This window comes from Rhea pennata, chromosome 9 (assembly GCF_028389875.1).
Source record: "Rhea pennata isolate bPtePen1 chromosome 9, bPtePen1.pri, whole genome shotgun sequence".
Classification (NCBI taxonomy): domain Eukaryota; kingdom Metazoa; phylum Chordata; class Aves; order Rheiformes; family Rheidae; genus Rhea; species Rhea pennata.
Window position 1 is genome coordinate 29029830 of NC_084671.1, and position 20765 is coordinate 29050594.

Here is a 20765-nt window from a genome sequence, read left to right on the forward strand (position 1 = left end):
CAGCCCCGCGGCCTCCAGCAGCGCCCGCGGCCGCAGGCCAAGCCCCGCTTCGGCCGGGCTCGCCGCGGCGCCGCGCTGCCGGTTACGGGCGGGAGGCGCCGCTCGAGCCGCCGCCCCGCGAGCGCCGCGGCCGCCGCCGCGGGGGCGGCGCGGCGCGGCCCGGCCCGCCCCGCTGCCGGCCCTACACAGCGCGGCGGCAGCGCTCGCCCAGGCCTCGCCATGGCGCCGGCTGCCCCGCTGCGGCTCGGCGCCGCCCTGGCGCTGCTGCCGCTGCTGGCGGCCGCCGCGCAGCAGGAGGCGGCGGCAGGTAGGCGGCGGCGGCCGGGAGGGGGGTGACGGCTGGCGGCGGTTGGCACGGCGCGGGGCCCGCTGCGGGCGCCGGCGGCCGGAGCGAGGTGCGAAGGCAGGGGCCCGCCGCGGCGGGAGCCGGCCGCCGCCTCCGGCGCCTCCCGTGCGGCGCGGCGGCCGGGGCTCCGTGCGGGCAGGGTCGAGGGCAGGGCGCCGGACGGGACCCTCGGGTGCGTGCGTGGCTTTGCCTGCTGGCATCGTGGCAGCTGCTGCCACGCAGCCAGGCTTTTAGGGCCGTCAGCAGCTCGGCCAGATCTTGGGGGTGAGCTGGGTGTATTTGTCGAGGCAGCCAGAACCCAACAGGATCCTCTTTGGAGAAGACCCTCGCTCAGGATGGTGGTGGGGACTTGCTGGGGGAGCCAGGAGCCTCTGAGCAGAGTGGATCTGACCAGCATTGTGCTGTACCAAGGAGCAGTGCAGGGCCAGGCCCTTGTTCTTCGCGGGTGATGGCTACAGCTTAGCTCCGTGGGTGTTGTGCCATTTACAGAAGAGGCAAGAGGTAAGGCTGGCGAAAGCTCTATCCAGAGGCATCCCAGTGAAATCTCCCCATCTTCTGAGTACGGATTTGCTGGCTTTTGTTCTCCTTGTGCTGGCCTGGCCCCTGCAAGATGTGTGGTGGCTCCAATTAAAAAGAAAGCAAGGAGGCAGCATGCTTTTTGGTATCTTCCTTCTGCTTCCAGTCACTAGCTTCCGTTCTGTTGTAGTGAAGCACTGAGATTATACAGGAAGCTTTTAGTAGTGGTTCAGATGGAAAGAGATGGTGCCTAAATGATAGGAGACCATCAGCGATAGAGAAAACTTTTCCCTGACTTAGACAAGTGCTGGCCCAAAACTTGGCTTGGGGTGTGTGGTCCGTGTGCGTAGCCCACTAGTGTTTCATGCAGAGCCAAGAATGGGGCATTAAGTCTGGCTAAGCTGGCTGTGGGAATTAGTACTTAATGTTAGCTATGCCTGGGATTACCAGCTTTCAAGGCAGGGCAATGTTAGCCAGTGTTCAAGGGCACTTGGCCTGATGTAGATACGCCCTGGAGCTTGAGGATAGCCCTCTCGAGGTGGTGTGCTTAGAGTGCAGCAGCCTCTCTCCTAGCTCTGCCTTGGCTGTAGCTCATGGATGCAATGGACCATACTTGTGCTGTCTTCTGAAGCTATAGTTTCAAAAACCAATGCTTTGAAAGGCTTTAAGATCCTAGTGAGGGGCGGTTCCCATATAGCCGTTAAGAGGCTGGCTTTCTGTTGACAAATTGAGACTGAATTGCAAGTGTAAGTGCTAGAAAAGAGAAGAGAGCCCCCAGGAGAGAGTGCTGGGTGCTGGGAGGAAATCCCACTAGAATTGCAAGCTTGCCTTTGGTCTCCAATTGCCTCCTGGCATGTGAAAGGGCTCTTTCATAACTCCATTTAAGCAAACGGTGTAAGGGGTTGCACAGTTGTTCTGATGTTTTTGCGGCCGTGGTCAGAAAAGTGGTGAGGATGAAGCTTCACAGACTCCCCTTCAAATCTGATCAGAAGTGTGCAATCTCAGCCCTCTCAGTGGTGAGTAAACGCACTTATCTGAGCTATGTTAATAAATTGCTGACTTGTTTCAAGGGCTGCACAGAGCATGTGACTGCTTGTTGATGGTGGATCGCAGCTGAGGCTTCCCTTCAGCTGAGAGGAGTAAAAGCAACTTTGCTGCTGGCGGGTGTGGCAGGCCACTGGGCAGAACAGGCACATCTAGAACCAGGTTTTCTCCTGATTAAGATGCTACAAGGTAGTGAGCCTTATTCCACCAGTCTTTGAGTATTCAGGCAGATTTTTAACACAACAGGGAAAAAAAGACAAACACCAAAAGCAAAGTCAAATTTGCTAATGCTTAGGTTATTTTGGCAGGTGTGAAGTTTAAATGGCTGATCCTCAAGGGCTGGCAAATATCTCTACCTGAGGGTCTGGGAGAGCCCCAAAGCACTCTCCTTGGGACTGCTGACACCAGGAAAGGAGCAGTGAAAAGGCAAGCAAGTTACCTGTAGCAAGACCTTCTCAAAGACCAAACACTACAGCAAGCTGCACACAGACCCTGCTACCCAGGAAGATGGCTGAACTGTATAATGCTTTTCTTCTTGTATGCAGCTTGGGAGAAGCATGCTCCTGCCTGGTTGTCATGCTTCATCTCCTGTTGTGCTTTTTTTTTCTTTTGGCTTCAGCTTTTCCTTGTAGGAACTTCCTTGTTTGGAGTTTGTGTGAATTGCTCTCATCTGGTGGTATGTGCTTATATAGCCTGTCCCATTGCTTCTCCTTGTGCTAGCAGGGACCCTTCAGGCTGAGCCTATCTTTGTGTCCCCTCAGCTGTCCTATAGCATGCTTGCCACAGCAGATGCTCTGGTTTTTAGAGAAGACCCAGGCAGAGGAGTTCACAGTTCAGGGCTTTGTTGTAGTGTGGCCACAGCAGATGACTTGCATTGATTTGTATGTGGGTCTCCATTGGAAATCTTTTTAGTAGTTAAACCTTGACTTTCCTTTTCAAAGGAGAGTTGAAGCTGCAACTTTGTGTGACCTGCTGAAGCCCCAGATGGCTTGTTTGATGGGTAAGGTAGGCTGAAGGGCAGTACTTGACCCCCCCCATGTCAGTTGATTGCTTCCGCAGGTGCTGATTGAACAGCAGGCACTTTTCAGAACACCTGTCTGGGAACCTGGTTGGGTTTGTAAATGAAATGCTTCAGAGACCAATTTGTTGCAAATTGTGCTTGCTAGAAATGACCTGTCTTTTGGCCCACTGCTTTGTTAATGTGTAGTTACCCTGAGTATTAACTTGGTTATGTGAATCGGGCATGTAGATCTGCAGCAGTGCAGGTCACAGGTGATGGTGGTTGCTGCCACTTAGCTGGCTTTTGGATGCTGTTAGCCCTGAAAGCAAGAGGGGCTGCCCATACTTTTTACTTGTCTCTGCTCTCCAGGTATCTGTTCAGTAATTGCATGCTGATGGCTTGAGTCTGTAACCTCCAGCTTGAATAGCCTTTTTCTTTGTCTTGTGTCTGTACTTTTGTGTTTGCTGCTCTGTAGATTAGTGTGTTGTGAATGGGCAGCTCAGTTGGTGACAGTTACTTCTGCGGTAGCTGTTTTGAGTAGGGCAGAAGGGATAGTGTATGCACAGTAAGAAGGAGTCACGTACCTATCTAAGCTTGGTAAAACAAACTAGTTCCTTAAATGTTGAGGAGGGGGAAAGTAGTTAAACCTGTTCAAGTTGTCCTCACGAGGAGTGGCTTGGGACAAGCCAGTCTGCCCTCTTCCAGAGCAAAAGCTGTATGTGCAAAAGGGAGGTGGCTCTAAAGGCTGTGCTCCACCCCACAGCAATGCTACTGCGGGGCTCAAGGGAGAAGGGAGCAGCATGAGGAGTCCAAAGCTGCAACCATCTCTGAGACCTGCATCTGACTTGGGGTAAAGAGCCCTGCAGGCAGTGGGGCCTAGGGGCTGGCCTGTCTGCCCTTGGCATGTTCCTGTGGGCTTGGGCTATAAATCCAAGCACCCTGAGGCAGAGAACAGCATGCAACGACTTACCGTAACACTGAGTGCGTGTTGAACCTGGAAATGCTGACAGCTTTTACAGCAGCATTAACTCCGTTACAGCTGGTATCCTGTGAATAACAGCCTTCCGGAGTATTTCTGGCCCCTTGCAAAGCAAGGGGCAAGCAGGAGCAGCTCCTGAGGAACACTGTTTTGAAGCACTGAGATGCTTTTGAAAGTACTGAGGTGTCCCTTTTCCTTTTTGCAGCTTGTCATCAGTATACAAACAGGAGCTGTGAAGAGTGTCTGAAAAATGTCACTGTAAGTAGCAGAAGGAAAGCTCTAGCCTCCCAAATGCCTGAAAACCCAATGTGTGCTCTGCAGGGCTGTTAAAGGAGCAATTTCCTCTCCTGGAGCTGGTGGGTGCTCCCTTCTGTAGCTGTCTTGAACAAGCTGCAAATGCCACCCACCCATGACAGTGAGAGGGCAAACACCTCAGCGCTCTAGGAGTAAATAGGCTTCTAAAAACTTTGCGCAGCTCTTATTATGTGCTTCTTGACTCAAGTAATTGAATTGCTAAGCTTGTCATCAAGCATTTGGGATGCTTCTTGTGATCAGATGAGTCCTAGGAGTTTAGAAGACTTAACTACAGGGCACGGTGTTCTGGCATTGAAAACGAGTACCTGTGTGCTAGTAATTGAGGAGCTTTGATCCAGCTCTGAATGTAACCTTGCATCTAGCAGGAGATTGGAGGAGGGACCTCTGGGAGGTCCTTTCCTGCCCAAATCTTTATGTGAAACAGTTGGCTTTTGTCTTTATTTCGTCACATAGCAGTATACAGCCAGCTAGACGCTTTAAGAAGCCCCATTGCCATAGGGATGCACACAGTGAAGTAGCTGGGGTGTAGGACTGGCTAGCTGAGCTGTCTCTCCACCAATCTGAATACTGTGGTATTGAGTGTCCTTTTATATTGGCAGACTTGAACGTGAGTCAAATTTCATAGCTGCCTTAGAGCCAGTTTGACTAAACTCAACTAAACCCTGGCTCTAGGGGTTGTAGCCACCAGGAAGATACAAAGCAGACAGTGTAAGTTGTTGCATTTGGTCTTACTGGGAAAGATTAGTGAGGGCACACATGAACATCTTCTGTTCAGCAGTTCTGTTTCAAATGGCTTGTCCTAAAGCCTTTGTTCCTGTCCCAGAAATGCTGCCGAGAATAAACACCAAGGATCTAGTGATTACTGACTAGCCACAAACCAGGTGAAGTATTCTCAGAATCTTTACTTGCTACAGCAGTCTGCGTTCCCCTTGCCAGTCTCTCCTGGTGTAGGAAAACCTGACATAACTCTGCTGACTGAACAGAACTGTTACTTGGCTTTTCACTTTGCTCCTGAGTAACTCCAAGACTTAGGCTGCGGTGATGTTGTTGCTGTAGCTAATAAAGCAGAGCAAAGCTAACTAGCAGTATCGCTCTACAGCAGTAATGCACAACTATCTGTCTTGTGTCTCAGTGCCTGTGGTGTGTCAGCAGTCAGAAGTGCATGGAGTACCCTGTTCGAAGAATCCTTCCCCCAGCTGACCTCTGTGAACTACACTCGGCCCGCTGGGGAGTCTGCTGGGGTAAGTGGATTTCACTTAGGGAATGACTGGCTTTAGTGGCTGTTGCTGAACAGTACTGATTGCTGCTTGCACTGGTGTTAATGAGAGATTTCCCCTGCCTGTTTGCCTTACTCACGTTATAGTAATGACTTGCCTAAGAAGATTGGGATTCTGCAACTTCCTGAAGCGTGGGTGAGAAAACTAAGTGTGAACAATACCGTGTCTTCTGGAAAGAATGATCCATGTGGCTTTAGTTATTCTAAATATGTTCCTCATGCTTTAATGTGATGGAAGCTTCCAAATGGTGCTAGCACCTAGTAACAGCAACTGAAGTCCTCTGCAGACAGCTGGCAGCTGCCTGTGCAACCCTTTCCAAGGCTCAAATTGTGCACACCAGTGACTTCCCTCCAACAGCTGTGCTCTGCTCTCTGAACGCAAGACGTTATTCTTTACACTGCTTTTGTCTTTTTAACTTTAGCTGTATGGCTGCTTTCCCAGGCAGTTTCTTAACATTCACTAAGGCTATTTGAAGTACTAGTGAGGAGTCTTCTCCAGGGCTTTGTTATAGTGCTGGACATGCAAATTTTCCTCCTCCCAAACTAGTACTCTATAAACTGTGGTAGAAGTAGCTATCTGGAGCCAAGTTATCTTGAGGAGATTTTTCTGGCTGATAGCTCAGTCTTGGCTGTGCTGTTTCTTGCTTGGCCATTCTGTTCCTTGGTGTTATTCTGGAGAAAGTGCCTTGTTTAGACTAGGATAAGTGCATGCTCACACTTGGATGAGGCCCAGCTTTCAGAGAGTGGGGTAGGAAGGCGAGTTAGAGGCAAGAGGTGGTTCTCCATTTCTGTCCACTGTCTGGGCACCCTTGAATTGTGGTCGTAACTATATGTTGTTCTTGAGACTGGGCTGTCTCTTCCACCTGCAGCAAAGCACAAGCTGCTCCCCTTTCTCACGGAGGGTGAATCTCCTCTTTGTGAGCAATACTATATATTTTCCTGAAGCTTTTGCAAGACTGTGAAATACTAGTTTGTATTAGAGTAGATTCACAAAAGGTTTCATTGTAGCAGGGCACATTCCTTAACTTGCAAAACTAGCTTTAGAGGAGATTACTTTGTGGGTGATTAGCTCTTAAATGCGTCTGCATTTGTGGTGTGTGAATTCCAAAGTCTTTATCAGGTGGAGGAGTACACAGTACTCAATCACAAACCTCTGCCCATGGGGAGAGGAAGAGCTGAACCTCAAGCTCACCGTGGAAAGCCAGATGTTTCAGAAGCACCGATATAGACCAGTGTTGTTGTAAAACTTCCCTTTTAAGATGAAGAGCCTCTTTACTGTTTTGTCTCACCTAACGCTGCTGATTCCTAGCATTTGGATTTTGGATGCTCTCCTGAAAGACTCCATAGATCTGTTGCAGTGTAGCGAGTCAGACAGTAACACTGAACGAGGGATGTGAAGTTCTGACAATCAATCTCAAATACCTGCTTTTCAAAGCTAAATCTAGAGCACTGGCCTGCAGACCCTCCGTGTGTTCCTGAATGACTACTAGAGAACTGTGTATGACAACCACCTATTGACTGTCTTACAGGGCCTGCACACCTAAGGGGACAGACATGAGTGTTTGCAAGCTGGTGGCTTTGAGATTTTTGATTTTACTGGTCCCCAGTGGCCTGCTAGGCCACAGCAGCTGTCTACAGTTGATGTCTGAAACTAGGTTGCTGAGAGCCAAATGGCACCATTGGCCATAATGGAGTTCTCCCTTGTAGGCAGGAGCTGGAAGTTTTAAAAGCAACTTCAGTGGCAGAGTCAGCTCAGAGTAGAGCACCCCCAGCAAGCCTGCTGTTGCTGAACCTCTAAGGTGAGGGGACAGGCAGGCATCTTCCAAAATGCCCTGTTACAGATATGCAGTGCTCAAAAATTTCTGTTGTGCTTGCTGTCTGGGCTGCACAGAGAAGGAAAGGAGCTGAGCAGTGCTTTGAACAAATTCAGGATGTATTAGGAGTTCTGAAACTTGGCTACTGCAGGTGTGGGGGCTCCTTAAGCAATTACTTCCGCAAGCAGGACTTCCCTGAACAGTCCAAATCAGACTCGGAAGGAACCTCTGTCCTTCACTGGAAAGGATTTCAGGGTAGCATGTAGATAGACTACGGCTGGAGTAGATACTACAGTTACTATAAGAATTGAGTAGAGCTACTGATTCTCTGGGTCCAGGCCTCGAAGCCACTTATTTACTGCTGTGTCCCAGCTAATACCTGCATTTCTGCATGGGTTTAATGCTGTGCATGACTGACCAGCCTGCCTGAGTACCCCAGGGTAGAACTGGTGCTGTGCAGCATGTGGAGCAGCCATGTGGATGCCAAATCAGAGCTGGTACTGCAATCACAGCACTGCTGGACCCGAACTGATAAAACTCCACAAATCCTGCCTCACTTTGTCACTAGCCCAGGAACTCTGAATAAGTAAGTGCCTCTTAATTAGTAAGTGTCACTGATTGCCTGTTCTAAGGTGACTTTTGAGGCTAGTCCCTATGGTCAGTAAGTCCAGTGCAAGCTATGGCTCAGCACTGAAATCTCCAGGGTTTGTTTTCTTGGTGAGTTACTTGTCCTTTGGGTTAGTGATTAAGATGTCTTTGTTCCTTCTTCACAGCTGCTCAAGCACTCTGTCCTCCAGCTTGGCACAGACTTGAATTCACATCTACTGTGACCTGGAATGTAGCAGTAACCGAAGTCAGGAAGTGCAAACTGCAGCAATCCTTCACTTGTTACTTTTAACAGGCATAGTTTGACCTGAGTGCATTTGTCCTTGCCGTTGTCTTCGTAGCTGGTAACTGAGTGCTGTGGCTAGCAGCTGTAAACAGTGAATTGATGCATATACACCAGTGCCAACACCTAGTGTAACTGTAGAGAGCAAAATGGGAATTGTATCTACAGGTGTCCCAGCCTCTTCGAATGCACGTCCTGAGTCCAGTCAGTGAAGCTGCTGTTGGCAGTAGCTATGTGGTTGTAAATGTTCTGACTTCCAGACAGCTGTATATTTGCGTGCTAAATGGTTTTTTTTGTTAAATCTTTTAGTGAACTTCGAAGCCCTGATCATTGTGATGTCTGTGGTGGGCGGAATGATCCTTATTATGTTGGGTGTCTGCTGCTGCTGCTGTTGTAGGAAAAAGAACAAAAAGCAAGTATTTTAAAGCTGTTCCCTCTTTTCCCAAAGAGTAGCTAAGATGCAACCACATACTTCTGTGGAAACTGAGAGCCAAATGCACCTAACAGGCTGTTCTGTCTGTCAGGTCAGACAAGGATGATGAGAGAGCTGCTAGAGAGCGAGAGAAGAGGAGGGTGCGGCAAGAAGAGAGGTGAGGTTCTGCTGGAGCAGCTATTTCTGTGCGAGCAAATCCAACACTGCATCAAGCTGCAGAATAGCTTGACTCCTGCCTGTGCTGTTTCAAATGCCATGTCAAGAAGGGGTGTGTGGCCTGGCATGTACAGTAAGTGGCTGATTCAGCCTCAGCGTGAGTGTAAACCTCATGAGCAAAATCTTTCTGCTATGACTTGTGGATACAGCATCAACTGTGTGTATCCCCTGCAAATTTCCTGAGGGCTGTTCACATGCGCTGGCCTCTGGTGCTTGCCTGTATCTTTTGGAAGCAGGGAGGTGCAAGGAGGCGAAGAACTATGATGGTTCTGATGCCAAAAACACCTGTTAACCTGGAGCTTCCTCATTTGGGAGGAAGCAGGGAGATGTGGTTCTTTTTTTTCTTTTTTCTTTATTTTTTTTGTCTTTGCAATCACAAATGTTTTTTTTTTTTTTTTTCTAGGAGAGCAGAGATGAAATCAAGACATGATGAAATTCGAAGAAAATATGGTACAGTGGCTTATGCTAGCAATTCCAACTAAACTTTAGATCTAGCAACCTCTATATTCCTTGCTGTGGTTACAGCTATCTGGGACCAATTGGCCAGCAGGGAAAACAATTTCATTTCCCACATCTTGCTGACTTGCTCTGGTGCCCTCTGGGCGCAAGTCTAGAGATGTTCTGGTTATGGCTTGTGGTCTTATACAAGTACTGCTTGATTTGTGGGGCAGGAAAGGGGGACTGTTTAACACTCCATGGAACCTGTGTCCTTTTAAGACACTGAATAAGAGAAACTGGTGGGTGTGACAAGAGGGAGGAAAAGCAGAAGCTGATACATATAGCACTAGCCATAAGCTGCTGTCCTTCAAAAATGGCCTTTCTGCAGTCTCATGTTCACCAAGCAGTCTGGGAGCAAACAGCATGAGGTGAAGGGATAGATGGGAGCTTGTGGTGTCCTACAGCTCTGACACAAAACGGGGTTAGGCAAGAACCTGGCTTTCTGAGTTTGGAGAGTAAGTCTCTGCAAGCAGAGACTTCTTGTGAAGGTAGCTTAGTCCACTCTGAGTTTTGGGGGAGTGTGTAAGCTTTTGGGGTTGTACTGTCCTTCATTCTGAGCAGATGGAGGTATCTCTACTGCCTGGCCATCTGTCTGTTTACTAGAGAGCTGCCAGATGCACTCAGTGTACTGTGAGTGTGGCTGAGTGCTGAGTAGTCTGACTTGTGCACAGTGAGTATGGTGGTTTCTGTCTTTGGGGGTTCTGCAGAGGGAAAGCTGGAAAGCTTTTCTCCATCTGTAACTGCTGCCTGCTGCAGAGCCAGGTTTGGTGGAAGATCTTGGAGGGCCTCTGGCTGTGCTGGCTGCTGTGGTGGGGGGCAGAGCAGGTAAAGCAGTGCCCTAAGGAGGACTTCAAGCCAAGACACCTACTCTTGGAAATGGAAGAGCCATGTCTTGCCATGCCAAGGCTTTGTCTTGCTGCAAGCCTGACTGCAGAATTTGCATCTTGAACAGCCAGAAGAGCAGAGATTTTTTTCTTAAAGGTGTTGGAGCTGGGAAAGCAGCCATCATAGTGGCTTGGTGACAGAGGCTTGTTGCTATGGCTCAGAAGTCAGGCTTGTGTTCTTTGCTCTGCTCTCTCCTGTTTTGTGAGAATGTGAGAGCAGGGAATCACTTCTAAGAATAGCTTTAATTTCATTTGTGATGGGGCTTTGGGGCTTTTGCTTTCATGTCCAGTTCGACATACAGAGCATGCAGAAGGGATGCTTTGAAAGAACAGTAGGGCTGCTTTACGTGGACTGCTGTGAAAGGAGTTTTGCCATCAGGCAGAATTTCTTAATGGATCTCTGCTGTGCAGAGGGGGAGATTAAAGTAAGAGCTATGCTAGATACAGCTGACTACATGTACAGCTCTTCACAGCTCAAGAAAGAACAGGTTTTTGCTTTCAGAAGGACAGCACTACCTGCACCCTCAAAAGACAGGAATAATGGAACTGTTACCAAGAGTAGACTTGCTGCTGCTGAGACTGAAATGCCTAGTAAGCTCCTGGATGTCTGAATGAATCTCTTCTCTTGCAGGCCTGTTTAAGGAAGAAAACCCTTACGCAAAATTTGAGAATTAACAGCATCTCCTGATCTGCCCAGCACAGATGGACAGTGCCCTCCTGCACAGAGCCACAAGGACTCTAGATTTCACCTACCAAAAGCAAATCACAGAGATGCCACTTCCAGTTTCCCTTGCCACAAAAGATGGGTCAAATACTCAGTGATACTGTTACTCCCCACTCTGGATACTCAATTTACTCCAGTGTTTTACTGTAGTAGCAAGACCAAACAGGGATACCTAGCCTTGCTATTTTTTTCCATTGCAGTGTTTGGAGCCCCTTCTGAAGATTTGTGCAGGAAAACTTGGTGGCAATATTGGAGAACTAAACACATGAATATTTCTTCTCACTCACCCCTTGGTTGCTAATTGAGTCCAAAACAATGCAAATAACCATCCTTATTCCCTGCCAAGGGCAGAAGCAACCTTGTGCATCTTCCTTGCTCCTTCCTCACTAAACAGCTGTTCACACTGAGTGAGGCTTTTGTCTCCCTCTTTCTTTCCTCTTCTAGTATAGGCAAAAGTTAGCAAGGGTTACTTGACCTATTGGTCAGAACAAGGCCTTAGCAGTTATTCCAAATGCCTGTGTTGTCTGTGCACATTACTATTCCTTTCAAAAAGCACAAACTTCTAATTATCTTGGGCCTTCATGAGAAGGCCCCGCTTGCACACTCTCACTTAGAGCTAATCTGGGGAAACTCTACAACTCTTCTACCTCTGCGTGCCTTTCTAGATCTTCTCCTGGGCTTCTGACAGCCAAAGCTGATAGCAATACTATGGGATTCAGATGCAACTGCAATATGTTGGCAATGTATTAAATTGATTTGATTACTACTCGAGTCTGAAAGAATTTAATTCTGCTTCCACATGAAGTATAGCTTGGCAGACACTGCTGCTAACTATTCATTGAGAGTCCTCACTATGTTAAATTGCCCTGGCTATGGCAGTCTTGCTGTACCAGGCTGGCTGATAGACATGCTACTGCACTCTTTCTTGAACCTGGCTCTTTGGGTCTGAGAATTGAGGTCAGTTGACCAAGATGTATGTTTGATAGTGTCCTGGAAAAATTGGCTGGGGATGGATGAGCTGCTTGTTATGAAATGAATCAGATCTTTGGGAGAGCTTGAAGCGTTTCTGATAATGCTGCTGACAGGAGTAACATGGGAAAATACTAAGATTGTCCCCTATCTCCTGAGGCTTGCCTAAAATGCTTGATTTGAATTGCCAAACTTACCAGACCAGAGGGCTGTAAGACACAGTTTGAACTGAACTCTGGACTTGGTTAAACTAAACCGTCTGTGAAACCTTGCTGCTGTTCCTGAGCTGTGCTATAACTGCGTAGAGCTCCTCAGTAGGTGCAAGAATCTGACTTCCTTTTGCCTGAACTGAATAGATGTGTAAGACTTGCAGGTAACTTTCAATCTGATCTGACTTTGTATCTGCTGCCAGAAGATACTCTGCTTCAGATGATAGAAACAGTAAATGAATGACTTGACCAATGCTGAATGAGATTAGGTGTGTAACCTGAGTTATGCAAACTAGGCTTCAGAGTGCAGCATCAGAAGGAGAGGTACAAAGAGTCGAGTTGGGGTTGTCAAGCTCTTGTGGGTGCTTTCTCTTCATCTTCTGTCCTAGTCCATTGGATAGGCTGGGTATGAGGCAGTGGGTGCTATGGCTGACAGCTGCTGTGCCTGGGGATGATACAGTTTTCCCAATCTTTCCCCCAGTAGAGGCTGCAAGGCTCCTGCTTGCTCAGCTTCTCTTGGCCAAGCTTGTGAGAGCTTAAGAGCCATAAGTGCTCCTAGAGGTGAGGTGGGAGGAGGTGACAGCAAAGTGTGTCTAATTGTGTATGTCTGGGAAATGATGCTTTAAGAGCCCCCTCCGTGTCCTGCACTTGATTTGAGATCTCCTTGTGCAACCTGTCTTATGCTCATGGAAACCTAAGCATGGGGGATGGTAAGGGCGAGTGAAAACAGATGAAGATCATGATTCACTTCTGTTTAACTGAGTATGCTGGCCTGGAGGGTTTTTTTGTTGCCCAGCTGACTGAACATACAGAGGGCCCAACTGGTTCTTTGTTTAGTCATGAGCAATGCATGGAGGCAGCTGGTGCTGAACTGTATAGCTGTTAGCACTGTGGGTGTTGAGCACGAGGTTTGTACCTCCTGCCTTTGCCTCTCCCGGGTTGTGATGAGCTATGTTCCTTCCTGCCAAGCCAAGCAGTTTCTGCTGGTGTGGTGGGAGGCAGGTAAGATCCCTTAAGACTGACCTGCAGTGAAGTGGGAGTTCCTCAGGCTACAAGTGCTTCAGCTGATGCTGTCCCCCACCATGGTTCCTGGCATGCAATGGTGGTGGCTTTGAAAACAGCAGGGTTGAAGGATCCCTGTAGCCAGGTTCCCCTCTCAAAGCATGGGGAGAGGACTCCATGCCCAGTCTACTCTGTCCTCATCTGCTTAACCAGGGCAGAGGGAACTGCCTTCTCTATAGAAGAGTTTCCCTGCATGGATGAAGTTTGACTGCTTTCTAGGATTACAGGTGCTTACCAGCAGACAGCATGACATGTTGCCCGGAGAGCAGTGGTTATCAGTGTCCTGCCTGGCTGCAGCTGAGCAGAAGCACTGTCCTCTGTGCTCATACTGGGCTCTAGCATCTCTCACCTGCATGTGTCTCTACTAGCCTATCATGGAGTTTCTGTTAATTTTTCCGATTGTTTTGTGATTGTATCACATGGCTGACATGAGACTGAAAAGCTGGCAACCCCTTTGACTCAGATGGTTGAAGGTGAAGGGGTGAAGCTGGGGTCTTATGCTTCTCTGAGCTGCCTGCCCAACTCTGGAGAAGGAAATATGCCCGCACTAACAGCCCTGGCAGGAATATGTGAATTGTCAGCTGAATGTAGGGTGGGCATGTGGAATGGAGAAGTTAGGGCATGCTACAGGCAATTTGCTCTCCCAAGCATAACAAACATCTCCTTTGCTTCAAAGCTGCTGGAAGACGAAATACCCATCTTACTCTTATCTGCGTTTGAAAGGAGAGGGGACTAGCAGAGTCAGAGCCATTTGTCTGGGGAAGTGTCTCCTAATCCTAGTGCTTTGCAAATAGGAAATGCAAAGATCAGGCTGTGGAGTCTGGTGTCTGGGGAAGAGCCTTTATGAGGACTGAGTCCCTGTACTCAGGCCACTGCGTGCTGTACCTGGCACCTGCTCTGGGGCTGGAGGGAGATGTCTGTACGGATGGAGACAGCAGTCCAGCGAGTGCCATAGCCAATGACCCGAGAGCTTGCTTCATTAAGCACTGCATGCATGGCCAAGGATGACATGCGCTTGGAGAATGTGAGAAAAAAAACGTCAGAGGAACAGATTTAAAGGGTGCAAATGGGAAGTTGGCCCTGAGCCAGGGGACAGTCACACCTACAGTGTTGTGATCGCCTACAGGACTGCCCTGCATAAGGAAATGTGCAGGATGAAGCTGGTGCTGGGCTGATTTGTAGCGCAGGGCATGGCTGAGTGGGTCTGCGCTTTGGGGCTGGAGGTGCTGAAGCATGCTGAAGGGGGCAGCTGAGGCCAGTGAGCAAAGGGTGGCCCTGGAAGAGATGGAGGCTGCCTCTACCTGGACTGCTCTCCTATTTAATAGGAAAGGTGGGTACTAGAAGGGATAAAAAAAAAAAAAAACTTCCTGAAAGAAATTAAATATGCAGATAAGATCTGGGCTGTAAATTCCAGCTCCGTGAGTCTGGTGACTCTGAGGGACAGGTGAGTTGTGGCTGGCTGTTGAAAGTCAAGCTCTGCAGTGACACACAGGCCATGCGTGATCAGGAGTGGCACTTCCCCACCCTGTGCCTGTGTCGTCCGGGCGGTGGACAGGAGAAACTACTCAAGAGGCTTCAAATGATCCTCTTTGCACATGTAACCAGCGTGGGTGCCACGCTCCCCTCTCCAGGTGACTGCTGGTATCAGACATGGCTCTTTCAAGCAATGGAGACGGAAGGCTCCTGTGCTGCTGAACTCTCCCCTTGGGAAGAGAGGGAAAGGGCTGGGGGTAGGAGGGGTAAAGCTTTATTCTCTCCGTCCTTGCTGCTCAGCCCTCGCTCCTCCCCAATGGGGATGAGGAAAGGCAAACTTGTGCACAGATGCACAATCCCATCCCACTTGGGGGGTTGGGTTTGAACGCAGCTGGATTTACCCAGCAGCCAAGTGCATCTGTGAATGGCTGTGGCGCCTTGGACCCCTACAGGCACCGGAAAGCTGACATGAAAGCGGGAAAACAGGGAAACGATGAGCAAGGAGCCGGCTGGCCCCTTTTCACAGGGTCTCTGCTGGCAGTGGGCTGCCTTCCCCTTCTGCCGCGCGGAAGCGGCTGGGTTGCAAATACCCCTCCACAGCCGCCCCCGCCATGCCGAAGCACGAGGTGGGCGGCTGCCTGTCACGGCGGGCGCGGGGAGCGGGGGAAGGGGGCCCCGCCCCTCCCCCACCCGCGGCCCCGCCCCTCTCGCGCGCTTCCGGGTCCCCGTGACGCACTTTCTAGAGCTGCCTCCGAACGGCGCGCGCTCCCTCACTCCCGCCCTTCCCCCCCCACCCCGGCCGAGGGGCAGCCTCCCGCCGTCGCGCGCGCGCGCGCACCGCTCCCCACGTGACACCGAGCGGCGGCCAATCGGGGCCGCTGGCGCGGCGGCCACGGTGGGGGGAGGGGGGAGAAGGGGGCGAGGCGGGGCGCGCGCGCTCGCGCTCGCGGGCGGTTGGCGGCTGGCGGCGGGAGTCGAGCGCGCGGGCCGTTGCCCTCAGCGCGCGCGCGCGCGCGCCGCCTTCCCCTCCCCTCCCCCCTTCCCCCCCCCTCCCCCCCGTCCCGTCCCCGCCGCCATGTCGGAAGAGAAGCCCAAGGTGAGGCGCGGCGGACCCGGCTTCCCCTTCGCCGTCCAAGTGGGCCGTGGCGGGGCGAGGCTCGAGGCCGCCAGAGGGGGAGGCTTTTTCGGCGGGGGCCGCCAGAACGGCAGCGCAGGGTCTCCCGGTGAGGAGGCTGCCCAGCCCCGCCCCGCCACCGTTCCCCCCACGCATACACCCGGGATGGCAGGCAGGGCCAAGATGGAGGGCTGAGTGGGGGCGTCCCGTGCTGGCAGGCAGCGTCGGGGAGGTGGGCTCCCGTGGAAGTCCCTTGAACTTTGTCGCTGAGTGGGAACTGCAAAATCGGGGGCTTTCCAGAGGAAAATTATTTAGTAGTATAGTCATCTCATCTTTGTGATGCTAGGCGTGTGCGTAGTTCGTAAATGGGGAAAAAAACTGAAGGGCGTGCAAGTGGAGTTTGTGCGGCGGCATGTCTCGGCAGTTTATTTTCAGGTGGCATCCAGGTAATAAAAGCAATCTCTATTACCTAAAGAGGCAGGCGGATATGCTGGAATCTCTTCTGTACTTAAACTAATTTTGCAGTTTTTTACTTTTCCCCTATTACTTTTTTTTTTTTGCAATTGATAACTGCAAAACTGTTAATGTCCAACTGTTCCCTCTTTCCTGTCCCAATGTGCTGTGGCGAACATCCTCCCTTTATAAACAAGAAGAAAACTTTCTGATGGTTGAGAGCTTTATTACTGTTTTTTAATGGAGTCTTTAGATCAGTTTTATTCAAAGCAATGCTTCGCTCACTATATTCTGCCCTTTTATCTAATTTTGTTCAGGAAGGAGTAAAAACAGAGAACGATCACATCAATCTAAAAGTTGCTGGCCAGGATGGTTCTGTGGTCCAGTTCAAAATAAAAAGGCACACACCTTTAAGCAAGCTGATGAAGGCCTATTGTGAGAGGCAGGTATGTACATCAGACACTGCTTTTGCAGGTTATGGCCTGGTTCTGCAGCGGGTTCTTTGTGCTGCTTGTGACTCTCCTCTTCCCATGAGGAAGAGTCCTTGGCAATATGGAAATTCCACTGTTTTTCTTTCTGGAACATTATAAATATCAGTGCATCAGAGAGTGAGTATGCCTGTTTGTACAAAAGCATAGGAGAGTAAAGACTTAAGCTTTGGCGCCTAGGCTTAACATCCTAACTGACAAAAAAGATTTTAATGCTTAAGTTGGTGAAAATTGCCTGTTCCTCTTTGTGTGCTCCTAGATTTCTAAAATATTCCCCTGATAATGATACTAGGAGTCAGAATTTTTTCAGTTCTCATCTTGGCTCTGAGATTAAATTACTATGTGACAGTAGGAATCTTTAGCTTCATAACCCTCGGTTTTATCATCTGTGAAATCTTTATTTACTTTATACAGTCTGTGTTTTCATTTTGGAAAATGTCAAGAAAACAAATGATGCAACTTTTCTCATTTACAATTTCTTTCCTCCTGCTTTCACCTGTCTTCCACTGCCTGCTCCATGCTTGTGATTGCTGCATTCCACAGGTGGCAGGAAGCTGCTTTGTGTAGGAGACTGTTTTGGTGCAGTCCTCAGTTATATGGAAGAGTGATTTACCCTGACAGCCCCATTCTTGAGCTTGTAGTTCTGAGTAGTTGAACTACTGCTGCACTGTATTAGGCAGCACAAAAAAAGAAAGGAGTGTGAATGGCTTCCAGAAGAGGAGTGACATTTTGTATGCAGGCATCACTCTGTGTCTGATATATGTGGAATCCTTTCTTTGCTCACCTGAGTGCTGTGTTCTGCCCTGTCTTATGCCTGAGTGATGTTATGCTATGAGAACTAAATATAGTATTGTCTTAGAAGACGTATGGGGAGCTTTTGCATCTGTGTGATTGGAAACAAGTCTGAGTAGCACAAGGGTTTCAAAGGATTTTAGAGGGCAAAACAAAGACTTAGATCACTGAGGCAGGAAATAAAGACTGTATCATGTGATTAAACACTGTCATAATTTGATTCTCTCGTGAGTTCAACAAAGGTTTTAAGGGCGACGTTAACTCACTAACTTAAGTCTAACCCTTAAAAGGCCTAGTGTTTTTATTAATGACTCCTTCAAGTAAAAATCTTCATAAAGGCCTGCAAGTTTTTTTCCTCAGACAATTTTTGCTTCATGTTTCCTTTTCTTGTTACTGTTACTTTTCTGACTGCATAAGAAAAAATTGTCATTATTTTCTGTCCTGCCCCCTGAGACTTGATAGAATTGTGTTTTGATTGATCTCAATTATATCCCTTCCTGTTAATATTTCTTTTTTTTCCTTGTCTTTACCTCCTTGGCATTTCTTCCTTTCTGCCTTTCTTGAACTTAGATATTGCTTTCTTGCTTGTCATCGATTATTGATATTTGTACCTTGCAGAGCAGGTACCAGAATTTAGACTGGAACCAGGTGCCAAACAAACACCTGTTATTTCATATAGTGTCCTTGCTGTGGCAATAGCTGCTTTGGGAAATCAATCTAAATAGCTCTGCTTTCTATTTATATAGGAATTCCTCTTTACCTTACTAGCTATATAGTAAGATAGAGGCATAAGTTTCCTGTCTATTTAATTTTTTTGAATCTTATTTTTTTTAGTATTTGTTCTGACAGTAAGTGAGAAAATGTTATTTTTACGTTCAATAACAAAAATGTGGTATTTCAAATTAATTATTTCAAACTTGCAGGGCTTGTCAATGAGGCAGATTAGATTCAGATTTGATGGACAACCAATTAATGAAGCAGACACACCTGCACAGGTATGACAAAAAAAAAACCCTTCAGTTTTATTGCAGATTATTATAAAAATGTTTTGATGTCTGCACGTAGATTAAAGTATTTCTGAGTCATTTTGATTATAAGACCATTGTCATAAGCTTAGTGCATTCCAAATAATTTGTCTAGGCTGGGATATTTTTCCTTTGAATTTTTTCACTACTCATGGTGACACTGATGCTGAAATAGCTGGCACCTGAGTGCCATTGTGGTTAGGTCCCCTGAACAGTGCTGGAGCTCTGTCTTCCTACTTCTGCTTCAGCCTGATTTGAGCAATTATTGCCCCTAAAAAGGCTGCTGCTGCTGCTGTCAGCACTGGTAATGCTGAGAATTTGGGAGTTTTTTTGCATTGACGAGGCCTGCAGCAAGAACAGAAGAAACATGCTTGGCTGAGGTGCTTTATTGTAGTAGGTGCTAAATTGTTGCGTTTGGTCTGACCAACAAGTGTGCTTCGAAAACCTGTATCGGTCTTGGTGACACTCAGATGAAGACAGAGGAGGTTATGGGATTATGTTCTGCATGTAGCTGGGTGAAGTGTGCCCTTGGGCTGCTGGCTGAAAGTGCTTGGCTTTCTAGGCTTACAGATGGGGTGCCCTGTCTGGAGAGAGTGATGGAAAAAGTTTAGTACAGCATTAAAATTGCACACTAAGTGTTTAATTATTAGTAATGTTTGGGAATAGCGAGCTAAATGCTTTTGTAACTGTAGACCTGTATATTTCAAGTTTTATATTTTGTATATTAATCTAACAGCTGGAGATGGAAGATGAAGACACTATTGACGTGTTTCAACAGCAGACGGGTGGAGTGTGTTAAGAAATGCCATCCTTTTGAGAAGAGGAATTTAAGGATCCTCATCACACCTCCCTCCTTCATCTGTCCTTGGATTTGCTATTAAATAGTAAACAAATGAACATGCCGATCACACAGGATGCTTCTAAAACTTAAGAGGACATTTACCAAAATTGCTTTCTTGTCTTTGACGTACTGTGTGTGCAAGTCAAAACGTTATCTGCAGGGATTATATCTTAAATTGGGCCAATTTGATTTAAGTTCAGATTAAGTAATATGCATTGTCTATCTGCTGTTATCTTTTTTTTTTCTTTACACCTGTGGCCTAAATATTCATCTATGTTTTAGGATGTGTTCATTCCTGGCTCTTGTTGTTCTTGCCCCACAAATCATATAAATAATTCAGTATATTTTTATGCCTATTGTGAGAAGTTTCCTCTTAAAATATGGCTAAGAGGAGGAAAAGAGCAGCTGACTTTAAAAATTTTTAGTATGTTATAAACACAGTTATTTCAGAACTCTTAAGCCTATGACACAGGGCCTGTATATGCAGATACAATGCTTAGTATAGAGTCAGAGTTTGAAATACTGCAAATTTACGTGTGCGTTGTCATAATATGATAAAGTTGACTGAAATGTACTTTTTTCATGCAGAAATGAGAATTGTCCTGAATTATTGTTGGAAGTGGAGTTATCAGAACAGCTAGTCCAAATCTAATGCTCATGATAGAACAGCAGTATTTTGCGTTCTGTAAGTCTATAAAAAAAGAAGCCCGTCACTGCAACCTTACTCGTTTACTAAGATGAATTTGTAACTTTTCTCTGTTCCCTTTAATACGACTCCGGAAACTGTATCTTTATTTCTCAGTTGGTACTAGAAATAGGTGGCCTCAGGTTTCTTTTTAATACTTGTCTTTGGTAGATAAACTTGATCTATAAATGAGAAAAAAATATGCTTTTAGTGTCACCAAGCTGTATGTGCAGAAAAGCTGTCAAGAGCCTGGTAAGCAAGGAAGTACGTGCGTGTGTGTGTGTGAGTGTGTGTGTGTATACATACATATATATATATATATATATAAAAAAAATCTTGCAACAAATTTCTGCTCTACTCCTTCCCAAAATGTATGAAATTTTAAATGCATTTATGCGATGAGTTTGAGCTCCTTATGAAGTGTGAAATCTATTTCAAGTGAATTTTTAAAAAGGTCATCCTATTGTCCTTCAATAGGTTGTCCATTGCTGCTTGATGAGGTCATTATCTGCCTTTTATATTTACCTGACCAATTTGACATTGTTAGATCATCTCCTGCTTGCTTGAAATCTTGCTGAAAAGGTCCTTATTTCCTTTTTTCCATTTTATTGTGTATGGGTTAGGGTGGGATATCCTGTAGATCTCATTGTTTATTCACCAATTTGTACATTATTTGTTGTCCTTTACTATTGTATACAGTAAATATAGTTTGGTACTCTG

General features: G+C 47.5%; 2 protein-coding genes across 3 annotated transcripts; both read left to right on the forward strand.

Annotated features, from left to right (window-relative positions):
• The first annotated feature begins 203 nt into the window (after positions 1-203).
• Positions 204-11700, forward strand: PTTG1IP (PTTG1 interacting protein). Its single transcript, XM_062583168.1, has 7 exons — positions 204-307; positions 4091-4143; positions 5333-5441; positions 8489-8591; positions 8704-8769; positions 9232-9278; positions 10842-11700. Exons 1-7 carry the CDS (start codon positions 220-222, stop codon positions 10883-10885), a joined length of 510 nt encoding a protein of 169 aa, XP_062439152.1. The 5' UTR covers positions 204-219; the 3' UTR covers positions 10886-11700.
• Positions 11701-15425: 3725 nt separating this feature from the next.
• Positions 15426-20765, forward strand: LOC134144216 (small ubiquitin-related modifier 3). Of its 2 annotated transcripts, none has more exons than XM_062582988.1 (4): positions 15426-15743; positions 16532-16660; positions 18418-18489; positions 19256-20765. In XM_062582988.1, the coding sequence occupies exons 1-4, from the start codon at positions 15723-15725 to the stop codon at positions 19316-19318; spliced, it is 285 nt and encodes a 94-aa protein (XP_062438972.1). In that variant the 5' UTR covers positions 15426-15722; the 3' UTR covers positions 19319-20765. The 2 variants fall into 2 exon arrangements, with proteins under 2 accessions (XP_062438972.1, XP_062438971.1); XM_062582987.1 differs by lacking the exon at positions 15426-15743 and adding an exon at positions 16109-16207.

Excerpts from the sequence above, each read along its gene's own strand:
- PTTG1IP (XM_062583168.1), top strand. The coding sequence starts at position 220 with ATGGCGCCGGCTGCCCCGCTGCGGCTCGGCGCCGCCCTGGCGCTGCTG. Across the intron at positions 308-4,090 it reads GCAGCAGGAGGCGGCGGCAG|CTTGTCATCAGTATACAAAC; the intron begins GTAGGCGGCGGC and ends TCCTTTTTGCAG. Across the intron at positions 8,592-8,703 it reads TGTAGGAAAAAGAACAAAAA|GTCAGACAAGGATGATGAGA; the intron begins GCAAGTATTTTA and ends TCTGTCTGTCAG.
- LOC134144216 (XM_062582987.1), top strand. The coding sequence starts at position 16,127 with ATGGGGAAAAAAACTGAAGGGCGTGCAAGTGGAGTTTGTGCGGCGGCA. Across the intron at positions 16,208-16,531 it reads TATTTTCAGGTGGCATCCAG|GAAGGAGTAAAAACAGAGAA; the intron begins GTAATAAAAGCA and ends AATTTTGTTCAG. Across the intron at positions 18,490-19,255 it reads AAGCAGACACACCTGCACAG|CTGGAGATGGAAGATGAAGA; the intron begins GTATGACAAAAA and ends TTAATCTAACAG.